This window comes from Lentinula edodes, assembly GCF_021015755.1.
Source record: "Lentinula edodes strain Le(Bin) 0899 ss11 chromosome Unknown C8R40scaffold_6, whole genome shotgun sequence".
Classification (NCBI taxonomy): domain Eukaryota; kingdom Fungi; phylum Basidiomycota; class Agaricomycetes; order Agaricales; family Omphalotaceae; genus Lentinula; species Lentinula edodes.
The window spans coordinates 866,319-878,552 of record NW_025764312.1 but is presented as its reverse complement, the minus strand read 5'-3'; the positions used below and the strand labels follow the sequence as shown (position 1 = coordinate 878,552).

At 46.7% G+C, this 12,234-nt stretch overlaps 6 protein-coding genes across 6 annotated transcripts; 4 read left to right on the top strand and 2 right to left on the bottom strand.

The window, feature by feature from the left end:
• Positions 1 to 107: 107 nt before the first annotated feature.
• On the bottom strand, positions 108 to 647 carry C8R40DRAFT_1037516 (histone-fold-containing protein; the record flags this gene model as incomplete). Its single annotated transcript, XM_046223674.1, has 3 exons — positions 108 to 231; positions 286 to 415; positions 476 to 647. 3 exons carry the CDS (start codon positions 645 to 647, stop codon positions 108 to 110), a joined length of 426 nt encoding a protein of 141 aa, XP_046089798.1.
• Positions 648 to 969: 322 nt separating this feature from the next.
• On the top strand, positions 970 to 1,569 carry C8R40DRAFT_1159146 (histone-fold-containing protein; the record flags this gene model as incomplete). Its single annotated transcript, XM_046229842.1, has 4 exons — positions 970 to 1,159; positions 1,211 to 1,315; positions 1,369 to 1,493; positions 1,549 to 1,569. The coding sequence occupies 4 exons, from the start codon at positions 970 to 972 to the stop codon at positions 1,567 to 1,569; spliced, it is 441 nt and encodes a 146-aa protein (XP_046089797.1).
• A 426-nt stretch (positions 1,570 to 1,995) lies between these two features.
• On the top strand, positions 1,996 to 3,324 carry C8R40DRAFT_1037982 (uncharacterized protein; the record flags this gene model as incomplete). Its single annotated transcript, XM_046223719.1, has 6 exons — positions 1,996 to 2,121; positions 2,179 to 2,209; positions 2,270 to 2,606; positions 2,663 to 2,785; positions 2,838 to 3,067; positions 3,125 to 3,324. 6 exons carry the CDS (start codon positions 1,996 to 1,998, stop codon positions 3,322 to 3,324), a joined length of 1,047 nt encoding a protein of 348 aa, XP_046089796.1.
• A 228-nt stretch (positions 3,325 to 3,552) lies between these two features.
• C8R40DRAFT_1090780 (HECT-like ubiquitin-conjugating enzyme-binding-domain-containing protein) lies at positions 3,553 to 7,369 on the top strand. The gene is made up of 8 exons (XM_046227491.1): positions 3,553 to 3,827; positions 3,876 to 4,970; positions 5,024 to 5,438; positions 5,492 to 6,090; positions 6,414 to 6,550; positions 6,604 to 6,721; positions 6,782 to 6,921; positions 6,986 to 7,369. Exons 1-8 carry the CDS (start codon positions 3,600 to 3,602, stop codon positions 7,146 to 7,148), a joined length of 2,895 nt encoding a protein of 964 aa, XP_046089795.1. The 5' UTR covers positions 3,553 to 3,599; the 3' UTR covers positions 7,149 to 7,369.
• C8R40DRAFT_1271065 (beta-glucan synthesis-associated) lies at positions 7,370 to 10,901 on the top strand. Its single transcript, XM_046234046.1, has 18 exons — positions 7,370 to 7,383; positions 7,445 to 7,919; positions 7,969 to 8,034; positions 8,084 to 8,277; positions 8,332 to 8,422; positions 8,477 to 8,645; positions 8,706 to 8,725; positions 8,850 to 9,049; positions 9,102 to 9,108; positions 9,175 to 9,196; positions 9,244 to 9,515; positions 9,579 to 9,623; positions 9,688 to 9,817; positions 9,873 to 9,949; positions 10,006 to 10,116; positions 10,173 to 10,330; positions 10,406 to 10,417; positions 10,473 to 10,901. Exons 2-18 carry the CDS (start codon positions 7,794 to 7,796, stop codon positions 10,564 to 10,566), a joined length of 1,794 nt encoding a protein of 597 aa, XP_046089794.1. The 5' UTR covers positions 7,370 to 7,383; positions 7,445 to 7,793; the 3' UTR covers positions 10,567 to 10,901.
• Position 10,902: 1 nt separating this feature from the next.
• Positions 10,903 to 11,960, bottom strand: C8R40DRAFT_1142638 (uncharacterized protein). Its single transcript, XM_046229488.1, has 2 exons — positions 11,745 to 11,960; positions 10,903 to 11,675 (listed from the first exon to the last, which is right to left on the bottom strand). The coding sequence occupies exons 1-2, from the start codon at positions 11,901 to 11,903 to the stop codon at positions 11,052 to 11,054; spliced, it is 783 nt and encodes a 260-aa protein (XP_046089793.1). The 5' UTR covers positions 11,904 to 11,960; the 3' UTR covers positions 10,903 to 11,051.
• Positions 11,961 to 12,234: the final 274 nt, after the last annotated feature.

The following is a 12,234-nucleotide window of genomic DNA, read 5'->3' as shown; positions in this document are numbered from 1 at the left end:
TATAGTTGTGAACGAAAAGATGGTCATGCCATGTAGGAGGTGGATGAGAAACGTAGAATACAGTGTTGATACAAGACGAGGAAAAAATAATATAAACATCAACCAATCTAAACTTCCTGTGAAATACCGTCCTCCTTCTTGCCCTTTGACTTGCTTGGCAAGAGTTGAGATTCGATATGGGGAACGACACCACCCTGCGAGATGACAACGTCACCGAGCAGTTTATTTAACCTGAATGCGGAAAAAAAAAATTAGATGAGTAATCAGTCATTGCAAGTCACTCACTCTTCGTCGTTTCTGATAGCGAGTTGAAGGTGACGAGGAACAATACGTTGTTTCTTGTTGTCACGGGCTGCGTTACCAGCGAGTTCGAGAATCTCAGCGGCGAGATACTCGAGGACAGCTGCAAGGTAGACTGAAAAAAAGGATGACGAAATTAGAATTTGAAGGCGAAGTGATTTCAGGTCAAACTCACCAGGAGCACCAGCACCGACACGCTGAGCATAGTTGCCCTTCTTAAGCAGTCTGTGGACACGACCAACCGGGAACTGAAGACCCGCCTTGGCAGAACGCGACTGGGACTTGCTAGAACCGTCACCAGAAGCCTTGCCACCGGTCTTTCCAGATTTTCCGCCTTTGCCAGACATTGCAGTAATAAGTGTGTTGAGGAAAAAGTCAAAAGCTTCAAAAGCTCAAAATTGTAGGCGGAGAGTGGTGGACGACAACAAGGATGTTGAAAGGCAAAAAGCACTGCGATCATTAGATTTATAGTGACGACTCACGTGGTATGCATGTGACTTACGCGTCGTTGATCCCGATCAACGTGCCGTAGACTCACGTGCTTGCCGGTATTTATACGAAGAATTTAGGCGGCCCAAGTTTGTTTATCACCTCCCACATCGCCTTTCTTCGTTCAACCACTACCATCACCACCAACACTTTAAACACTTCTGCCACTCATATTCTACAATGGCACCCAAACCCGCTTCCACTGCTGGAAAAGCCCCTGCCTCGACTGCTGGTAAAGCACCAGCAAAGACTGAAGGCAGCAAGGCGGCTAAGAAGACTTCTGCCAAGTCATCTGCAGGTGCCGCCGACGGCGAGAAGAAGAAGAGAAAGAAGGCGAGAAAGGAGACTTACTCTTCTTACATCTATAAGGGTACCTTTTCGTTGTTGACTGTTGTGAATTCATTGCTTATTCGGTTTCCAGTTCTGAGACAAGTGCACCCTGATACTGGTATCTCGAACAAGGCAATGGCTATTCTTAACAGCTTTGTCAACGACATTTTCGAGCGTATCGCCACTGAGGCATCTAGTGAGTTTGCTCTCTGACGCGCTCTAGTTTCTTGCTAATCACACGTTCCGTAGAACTCGCCACTTACTCCAAGAAATCAACTATTTCTTCGCGTGAGATCCAAACATCTGTACGACTCATCCTCCCCGGTGAACTCGCCAAACATGCCATCTCTGAGGGTACGAAGAGTGTCACTAAGGTTCGATCCCAGTTTCACTCGAGTCATTCTTTTCAGCTAATATTTTACTTTACAGTTCTCAGCAGGTGCCAAGTAATCGCTTCTCGAGTTGTTCATACTTTGGGCTGGAGACTTTTCGACACTGTATTATCACCTCGATGTACCATTTTTATCGTATTTATCACCTTAGTATTCCTTTCTGTGTAACTAGCCCATCTCGTCTTCAATGACATCAACTTTGAAATGCGATTATTTGTGAGGTTTCTGAAGTAGGGTGAAAATTGAAGTTCACTTTCTTCCTTTAGGACGTGAAGAAATTACTGGTTGTTGCTGGCTTCGCGTGAAGGACCCCTATAGTCTGGGTGCGCATGTGTTATATGGTGTGAGTTTCGCCTTCCTCGGCCAATGGGGAGAAAAATACACACAGGCTGACTACACCAACACCGCTGATTGTGGGGCCGATGTTACAGAGATATAATCAGCCAGAAGATATCAGCATAACTTCCATCCCCGCCACTACTACATGGTCAGAGAAATCATCCTCGTTAACGCGCCGACCGGCTTTCCTGTCATAGAATTGGGCAAGTCGGACTCTACATTCGAGCTCAAGGAGCTGGAGTTACCAGAGTTGAAGGATGATCAAGTTTTGGTGAGTGCTTCCTGTGACATTGAACTATAGAGCTTGACTAACCAAATTGTGGCGAAGCTTCAAACTATTTTCCTTAGCAATGACCCAGGTAATCTTGTACATTACTCCATTGATAGATCCATTGTCTGATCGCCATTATTCATCACAGCTCAACGCGGGTGGATTCAAAAAGACCAAAACGCCGACCGTGCATATGTACCGCCTATCCTCCCGGGCGAACGCATGCGCGCCGGAAGTGTCGCAAAGGTGCTCAAATCTACTTCACCTTCCATCAAAGCAGGCACTCTAGTGCAATGCTATGGTGGATGGGCAGAACAACTTGTCGTCAACGCTAAAGATGCATTCCCTCTTCCTGACATTCCGGGATTGAGCCCGAGTGTTTTCTTGGGTGCGGTTGGAGTGCCGGGGTTGACAGCGTATTTTGGGCTCAAGGATGTCTGTAAGCTGCAAAAGGGACAGGATATCATCATCTCGGGAGCTGCTGGGTGGGTTATAATCGATCCCGATTCGTATTGCGGCGGCGCTGAGACTGGTCCTGCAGTGCTACTGGAAACGTCGCCGTACAACTAGCAAAACACGTATTCGGGGCCGGTAAAGTGATCGCTATCGCTGGCTCCGATGAAAAGTGCGAATGGTTGAAGAAGATTGGTGCTGATGTTGCTTTGTGCGTTGCTTTTTTGTTCCAATCGCCTCTATTTTCTTCGACGTCTTCATAGGAACTACAAATCTCCTTTGTTCTCCGAAGCCATAGCAGAAGCAGCTAAACCCTCCTATGTCGACTGTTATTTTGACAACGTCGGTGGTACTATTCTTAATACATGTCTGCCTTTGATCAAGAGAAATGGCTGTGTCGCTGCGTGTGGTGCGATTAGCGGTTATAACGACCCGAGCCAAACGGTTTTGAGCAACTGGTCTGAGATAATTATTAACCGAATCACTGTTCAAGGTGAGAGAACTCTCATTTCTACTCCCGTTCGCTCACATACCTTGCCTGTAACCGTAGGGTTCATCGTCATGGACTACTACCATCGTCGAGGTGAGGGGATTGAAGTGATCTCTTCTGCCATCAAGGAAGGAAAGCTTTCCGTAGCTGGAGGGGAGACCATCGTACGCACAGGCTTTGAGAAAGTCCCGGAAGTTTGGATCAGACTCTTTCGAGGGGAGAATACAGGCAAATTGGTTACGCAGATTGCCGATTTGTAGTTGGGAAACTCGGGAGATAGTAAATAGTAGTAATTACATGTGACGGATGCGCATTTTTTCCTGTAATTGTATTCACCCCGCGATGGTGGTTCTCGTTCCTCGACGACCGCCTTTTATCTACCCACACTTTACAGTTAGCAATGGAGTGCGAGGTTGGTAGCTGCGGATAGACCACGGGGAAGTGGACAAGGCGGGTAAGCGTGGGATGAATTTTGATGAATTGCTAAAAGCGGTTGCGCACGCGCATTATTGTAAGTACATCAACTCCTCCGACGATGGCAACCTTGACAAAAGTCAAGTCTGACTTGGGAGCTATTTCAGCCCTAGCTTCCTCGGTTCCTACACCTTTCCCAAGAGATATTCTGGTAATCAACAGCTCTGCAGTGGACACATCCACATCTTTTCAAGAACAGCAGCCACAGCTACAGGAATCAGAAGCAGGTCCTTCGAATATATTAGAGGTCCGCGAAAGGTCTCAAAATGGACAACAAACTGATTCGCTGGTGAGTTTACATCCTTTCTTTTTGATTTATATGCTAACCAAAATATAGCACGAATTAATGCCCTCTATCGTCCATGTCGAACGAGCCTGTATAATGGCTCTAAACAACCTGCTCTCTCTTCCTCTTCGATGGAAAACGATTGTACCAGACCGTCGTCATTCCATGCCAAACTCGCCACGATCTTCATCTCCTCAGGCTGTAGAGGAATCGTCTTCCTCAGCTCTCCACACCCTCGTTTCCAACCTTCGTACTAGAGGCACTGGAGAAATGATCCAAGCTTCCCCTTCAGAATCCGATGCCGACCTCATTCAGGAGCTCCACGTCCGTGTGGACGAGATATCTTCATCCTTAGACTCTTCAGATGCCATACTCGTCAAGACTCTCATTGCACTTCTCTCTCATTTACATCGCCTCTCCATCCTCGTAAACCCTTCTTCGCCCAAACCGATAACCTCTTTCTGGAATGCGGCTGATTCAGATGAATCTCTCAATCTTTTTGATGCGCTCAAGCGTCAACTGAGCGACTTTCAGCTCGAACGATCAACGTCTCAGCAGGATGTCGTTCCTCGTGGATCCAAGCCTGTTCTAACAGTGGAGGCTGCTCTTCTTTGGTCGAAAATCGACCAAGAGCTCGATACAGTTGTGTCCATGTGTAAAGAGCGAACAGAATACCTTTCATACGATCCTCCAGACTATGAATACGACACTCTTCCCGTCTACGACCATGATTCTCGGTCTTCTATGGAAGATTTTGACCAACCGAAATTACGAGCCGAGGTATCGTCTTCGTCAGTCATTCCTGGTGGACAAATGTCCGAGAAGAGGAAACTCGACTTGGAGGCTGTAACAATGGCAATCGACAGATTATATCTCGTCGCCCCGCAATTGCATAATCAACGTGTAGAACTCAAATCGACCAAGCTCGCTCAGATGGAGAAAGCCAGGAGGCAAGGTTCTCAGTCCGCAACCTCCTCGCGTTCCGCTGGAAAGCAGAAGGAGCAAGATCGAGATATAAAGGATCTGGAAAACATGCTAGAGCTCATTAACAAGGCATCTGGCCGAACCTTGAAGGATCAATCTGTCATTCTGGATGGCGGGATGCAGGCAAGGTTGGAGAAAGTCCGTCAACGTGACATGGCTAAAGTGAGATTGATGAGGTTGATCTTCTATCCTGTGTACTCACTTTGTCTGTATAGCGAGAAGCCTTCGTTGACCAGCTCGCTGAGCACTCCAATGCGGGTCGTCTACACGACCAGGATGCCTCACTTCAGATAAAGATCAAAGATCCCGATGCGATGCTCTCGCTTCCTGAATTCATCCGGGAGGCAGTTCCAGTCGACTCTTTGAAAATACAGAACCCGAAAGCTCTACTCACTCTTCCTGAGTTTATCAAGGAAGTTCCCCCTCCACATATCATCTCGTCTCGCTCTACCAGCGCGTTGCCAACTCCAGCGCCTGCTGGAGGCGCGTTTGCTCGTCTAAAATCCAGATCCAAGAACAGGGATAGGAGTATGTCTGCGCCGCCTTTGGCGTGGTTGAGAAGCTCGTCTTCAAAATCGAATCTCCAAGAGTCACAATCTAAATCTAATGAAGACGCGTCGGCCCCCCAGCGTGAGTATCTTAAATATCTTGTTTCTTCTGGCAACTCTCACGACAAATAATAGTTTCATTTGAGGTTACTTACGTCGCCGAGTTTCACGAAAATCTTCATCATGTCCTAGTTTTTTTCACTGTCGCCGGGGCACAGCCCGGAGTTGACCTCGAAGCCGAGGTCGTACCTTCATTCTCCAACAATCAATCCGACGATGGTGACCGGCTCATCATCAAAAGCGGATCCAAGTCTTCCCTTCCTCTGCTCCTCCCTGCCCGCGTTGTACCCGGAAAGCAGGAAATCAAAGTACAAAGTAACCACTTTGAAATTAAACTTGCCGCATTAACCTCTTCACCCTCACCATCAGAGTCTGGTCCCCTTCTTGACGCTACCCAGCTTTCCAATTCTAATCCAACAAGTTTCATCTGCTCAATGTGCTCGCTCCAGCTCATTCAATCATCGACAATTCATTATCGGGACCTGCCATCAGAGCATTGGGAGGAACTCGTTGATGCATGGATGTGTCACTCCTCTCAAACATTGAACGAGAACGTGGTGAAGAACGGCCGTGGATTTTGGCCTAGTACCGATCAGGCGCTTGTTGGGGGTAGCTATATCCTTTTCGAAGACTCCGCCATGGTCAAAGATAATTTACATCCTGATACATTCAAAGTAAGTTCTTTCAGCGCTTTTTCTCCACTGAACGGTTTAAAGGGATGATCAAGAAGACCGACGTTGGCAAAATCTACCAGCGGTCATGAAATCTAAGGTAGGAAACCGTCCCTTCGTGTTCAGGTTTCCGCCTTGGGTTCTGACACAATCGGTTGATACAAAGCATCCAAGAGTGAGAGCGACTATGTCACTTCATTGCTCGTTAAAACAACTCTCGTGCTATGAGGTTTACGTCTCGGGAGCTACTTTTGAGAATACATTTTCTACATACTACTTTCTTTTTTTGCGGTAACATTCGATACTGACATTCTCTCTCAAATAAGGGTGATGACCATCACCTGGTTCGCTGCTTGTGCGGGTCCGTCCTAGGCCGATGTCAGGAGCATCCAACTGACACCACTAAAGTCATGGCCTACAAGATCTTGAAGTATGCTGTTCGTCCGGTCAGCGCTTCCTCAGAGTATGTTCTAATGTTACAGCACGTCTCAAATGTGTACTGATTGCATGATGTAGGCCTCTCAGGATCCCATTATCTGCGTTCATTGTAGAAGACATGGTTGAGTTCGTACACGCTCATGCATCATACCGGTTTATCATCTCTGATGAAGAGGACGAACGCCCTCGCATTCTCGTTCGTGATGTTGCTTCTTGCATATTACATACACAACACCCATCCAACATTATGATTTAGATCTGGTTGTTCAAGCCTAACCTCCAGCTCGCTTACACCACCTCAAAGCATTACGCAATCCCAAGAAGTGGCTCGATGAATGCAGCTAAGGTGTTATACAAGCTCATGGGACCGTCTGAAGGAAACATGGATCTCCAAAAGTCAGTTGGTTCTCTGAGTTTGTCCATCCTACCTCGAGTTTGACTCATTCGTTCTCCCTTTCAGTATTTTGGAAAGATACCCAGGATTCCCGCAGGCAGAGTATCTTTTCTACCCGATGGACACCTGCCAGAGGCTTGCTATCCTACTGAAAGAGAGCAACAGAACTTATCCAGACAACATGCGAATCATGACGGGGTTGGAAGTTGGGTGGCTACAACGTGCTTGAGCCGGTTATCTCACCCGGTCCCCCTCCTGGTTCATTATTCGTTGAACTGTTCTCGTATACTAATATCGCACCAGGCTCCAGATGTGTCCTTGGGATATCACTATACTCGTCACCGCATATTTCCTTCGGATAGTCTGTTTGTAGAACTTGTTCGCAATAGATATCCTTCGAGATTGAACGTACATATGCATGGCTGCAGAGACTCAGTTCATCTTTTCTTTTGTCTCTGACGAAACTAAGTCAAACGGTATAGTTTTTGAATGCCGAGTACTAGATAAGATAGGAGGTGACCTAACGTGTTATTGAGGGCTCCCTCGAGACAGACAACGAGGAAACCTTCCATCTAGCCCCTACCACTGCTGGCTGGCTCTTTTGAAGTGGTAATATGGCTTCCCGTACTAGAAATAGGTTTTGTCAGGTTGCATGTGGAGTTCAGTGGACATTCTTGTTCATCATTTGCCCGCGTGTAACCAATACATTTATGAGGGCCCTGAATGACACTTCTTCAACCCTTAGCCTCTTCTTCCCACTGCAACTGCAGCCCGCCCCTCAGCAGAGACTGAGCTTTTTGACTGTATTACACACTCTTTTTCACCTTCTCATTCCTTGCTTGCTAGATTTGTCGTCCTCCCTTTTTTCGCGACTATGAGTCGAGCACCGCCGTATTCTCAAATGCCAGGCTCTCCTGCGAGCTCAACGACTAATCTTATCCCTCCTTCTGCGCCTTCCAACCGACGTGGACCTCCCTCTGTAAGAAGCGTGGGTTCCACTGTGAGTTTCCTGCCTTCGAGGGTTTCACTATTCCCTAATGATTATACAGAATTCTCCATACGATGCTGCAACAGACCGCCGGCCTCCATCTCTCAAACCCTCAGTATCTGACAAGGTTTGCTTTTGCCTTTGTTATATATGCTAGCTTTAACCTTAGACGATAGTTCTCTCTATCTCCAGACCCTCGAGACTGGGGCGCCGCAGTGGCGTTGAACGTTCGCGAGCCGGACGACTATCTTCATAATCCGGACCCCAAGCGTGACAGAAAGAACGATAAAGGAGGGACGTTTCTTACTGCTCGAGGATTTGCCAACCTGGGTTGTCTTGCGATATTATTAGTTGTGTTGATTGGTCTCTTGTGCGTGCGGTTGATGATGAAGGTCTTCAATAATTTGACACCATAATACTCCAGCGCTGGATACCCAATCGCGTCGCATTTTCTTAAGCAAACAGTATCGACTAATGGCGGATTCAACCTAGGAGGTACTAATGGTACCGGCCAGGTACGTTCATCTACTCTTCGAAATTTGGGTGCTCATGAATTGGCTTTCTGCTAGGTTCCTAGCATGCCAGGAAACTGGGGGATGATAGACCTCGAAACACCTCAAGACGCTTACACTTATTCGTCTTTTAACGACAATTCTGAGATGCAGCTCATCTTCAGTGACGAGTTCAATACCGAAGGCCGTACATTCTATCCAGGAGATGATCCCTACTGGGAAGCTGGTGTGTCTATATGAAAATGCTTGATTTCATTGGCTCATGCCGCGCGCCCTCCCTCAACAGTGGATCTCCATTATTGGCAGGTGAGTGTGATAGTTGCGAAGTGTGGTTGGGGTGCCTAAGACAACCTGATACTCGGAACTGTTGTAATTGCGCCTCAGCCATTCCTCAGTATGTTGACCTCCTTTTCACTCGCTTGAATTCCAGACGAACAACCTGGAGTGGTATAGTCCCGAAGCCATCACAACTAAGAATGGCTCTCTACAAATCACACTTTCAAAGCAAGTGACCCATGATCTGAATTATCAGGGTGGCATGATGTCGACATGGAACAAATTTTGTTTTACTGGAGGATTGGTCTTAGCCAGCGTGAACTTGCCTGGATCAAACAATGTGCTTGGATTATGGTAAATGAGATCGTTCACCTCTTTGATTACAACTCACATTGTTTTGCTATAGGCCTGCGGTATGTATTATCCATCAGGTAGATTTATATGTATTGACACTCGAATACATCGGATGTGTTATCTAGATTTGGACTATGGGCAATCTTGGTATGTTGTCCAGGATCATGTCCGCAACGTCGTTGACCTTTGAATAGGAAGGGCCGGCTACGGCGCTAGCTTGGACGGCATGTGGCCTTATACATACGACGCGTGTGATGTTGGTACTGCTCCCAACCAAACCCTCAACGGTCTTCCGCTTGCCGCCACGGAGAATGGGGATCCTTCGAACGGTGATGCTTTATCCTATTTGCCAGGACAGCGTCTCTCTAGATGTACCTGCCCTGGCGAATCGCATCCTGGACCGATTCACTCTGATGGTAGTTACGTCGGACGGGCAGCGCCTGAGATTGATATATTCGAAGCTCAGGTGAGTATCTGCATGCGCTTCAATGCATTTTCGCTCCTAGTTTGAGGCTTATATCCATGTCAGGTATCCAACAGCAAGGGATTTGTATCACAATCCGGACAATGGGCGGTAAGTAGTTTGAAATGACCACTCATATCCTACATATATTCACATGTGTGGATTCAACCCATAGCCCTTCAACCACGAGTATGTCTGGTTGAACACCTCAGATAACCTGATCATTCACAACTCGAGCGTCACCGCCCTCAACGCGTACCTTGGAGGGGCGTATCAGCAGGCCACTTCTTGCATATCTCAAACGGGTATGTCCTTGGGTGTCTGTTTTGTAACCCGCAAGGCTGACATTTTCTGTTCCAGCCCAGAGTTGCTACCAGCTCAATGGGACGTGTTTTGCTACCTATGGTCTGGAGTACAAACCAGGTTTTGACGATGCTGTCAGTTTTCTCGTCAATTTAACACCCTATTTGGAAATAATTGATCAAATTCACAGTACATCACCTGGATAAACAATGGCCAGGCGGCTTGGACGTTGAACGTCGCTGGAGTCGGCGCGGATAGTGAAGTGGAGATATCTGGTCGTCCAGTCCCCCAAGAGCCTTTGGTGATTACAGAGCTCAATCCGCCTTTTACTTCACTGACCATGTCCCGAACTTACAGTACCTCCTCGCTAACCTTGGTATTTCCGAAAATTTCGGATATGTCGACCTAACCCATCTGAAATTCCCTGCCATTATGTCAATTGACTATATCCGTGTGTACCAACGCTCGGACAGTATCAACATTGGGTGCGACCCGGAAGATTTCCCAACAGCTGCGTAAGATTGGATTTCCTTCTTCATTACGCACGCAATTCTGACTACCGTTATTGTTTTTTTCTCGAACGACTGCAGATATATCAATGAGTGAGATATATCTCTCTTAATTGCTAACAGTTGAATTTCATAACATTTCTCATAGATATATGGAGGCCTATACCAACCCCAATCTTACGACATGGGTCAATGACTTCAAGCAGACAATACCAAAGAGCAGTTTCCTCGGTCAATGCTGACCGCTGTTTTCGTTGGCAAATTTAGCCATAATTCCATGATTCATTCTTATCCTCATACTTACTTTTCTCACTTGTATACATATCGTTAGTTAATTTTTTTTTGAATTCGTGCGGATTGAGAAGGTTCCCTTTTTTGTTTCTTGCTTCCACCCCTTGCTTGTAGCATTCTAGTCATCGATAGTCATACCGATAATGAACGCGAGTGTGAAAGAGTACCGGAAGCCTTTGAAACGACCGGAAGACGTATGTATTAGACTATGTAGAAACCGCCCTATTAGTAAATGCCTCGATAGTTTTGCTTTTCAAACCAAGCTGGTATGCTGTGAATAGGAGAGACAGAAAATGCATGATACAAAACTATCTATAGATACATAGCGATGAGCGAGTACTAGCCGTACAGAAACTCTAAAAAATCCAATTACAGTCTTGTTGACGAGGGATAGAAATATGTCGTATGGAGTGTAAGATCTCCAAGGGCATTCCGATCAAGGAAATTGCAAAATAAAGGCCTTCATCTCCTTCTCCCAGCTACATTTCGCATAGTCCTTCTTTGCGTCGCATACATCAGCCCACATCTGTACCATGCCGGCCTGAAGGACGTCGTAGAGATTCTTCTCAAAATTCGTGTCATCATAGCAGTTCCCGCGAGGCGAGAATCCGCTGGAAGAACCACCAACCAAGGAGCGAGGAAAATGAGCTGCAAATGATCGCGAAAATGATCTTGTAGTACGAGCGGGCTCTTGGGGACATTTCTTGAGGGTCGTAGCGCCCAGCACACATGTCTTCACATCTTGGAATGATCCCGAGTCTTGCTTCGTCAGAAGAGCGAACATTCCTTCATGAGAATTGACCGTGATGTTGCGCAAGGCGTCGTAATGATGAACCATAGATCCTGGTGTGCCGCAGACAACGGGGCAATCGGGATTAGGGCATCCGGGCGGGTTGACTAGCGTGCCGTTCGCGGTGCGCTGTTGGCATTTTCCATGAAAATATGAAGGAAAGATGGCATTCTCAAGGTAAGCATAAGCGATCTTGGCGTAGGCATCTTGAAGGTAGGAGACACATTTTGAAGAGGAAGGGAGGTTGAAGCGAGATGCGAGATCGATATCCTAGTAGATATCGAGAGTTGAAAAATCAGAATTGCGTAAACGTACGACTGGAGACAGATAGATGCCCACCGTATGGTCCAGGAGCGTCTTCAATGGAGTCGCATATAGTCTGATAAATTCGTTGGTCGTGTTCGTAATACAATCTCCTTCACAGGCGGACGTAGACAGGGAAAAGAATGCTACAGCTATGAATGTAGGAAGAAAGACGAGAGAGCTGAATAAGCGCATGGGCGAGATGGAGAAAATTGAAGATGAGTTTTAGAAAATGGAGGTTCGAGTTCAAGAGTCAAGCGCCTATCTATGTATACAAGCGCCTGTTCGTATTTACTCTCAACGAATCCATGCTTGTTATGCGAGATAAGGAGCGAAGCCAAAAATATGAACTAGGGTTCAAAGGCCTATCCGGATCAGTCAAGAGTGATACTTGGATCGGGAGGAGTTGTACAAAGCTCTAAAAGCCTCTGAAAAAAAACTGAAAAAACCTGCAATAATTGCCAGTGACTCGGAACTTTACCCTCTATGCACCTCTATGCACTTGCACGGCCTAAAGATAAGTATA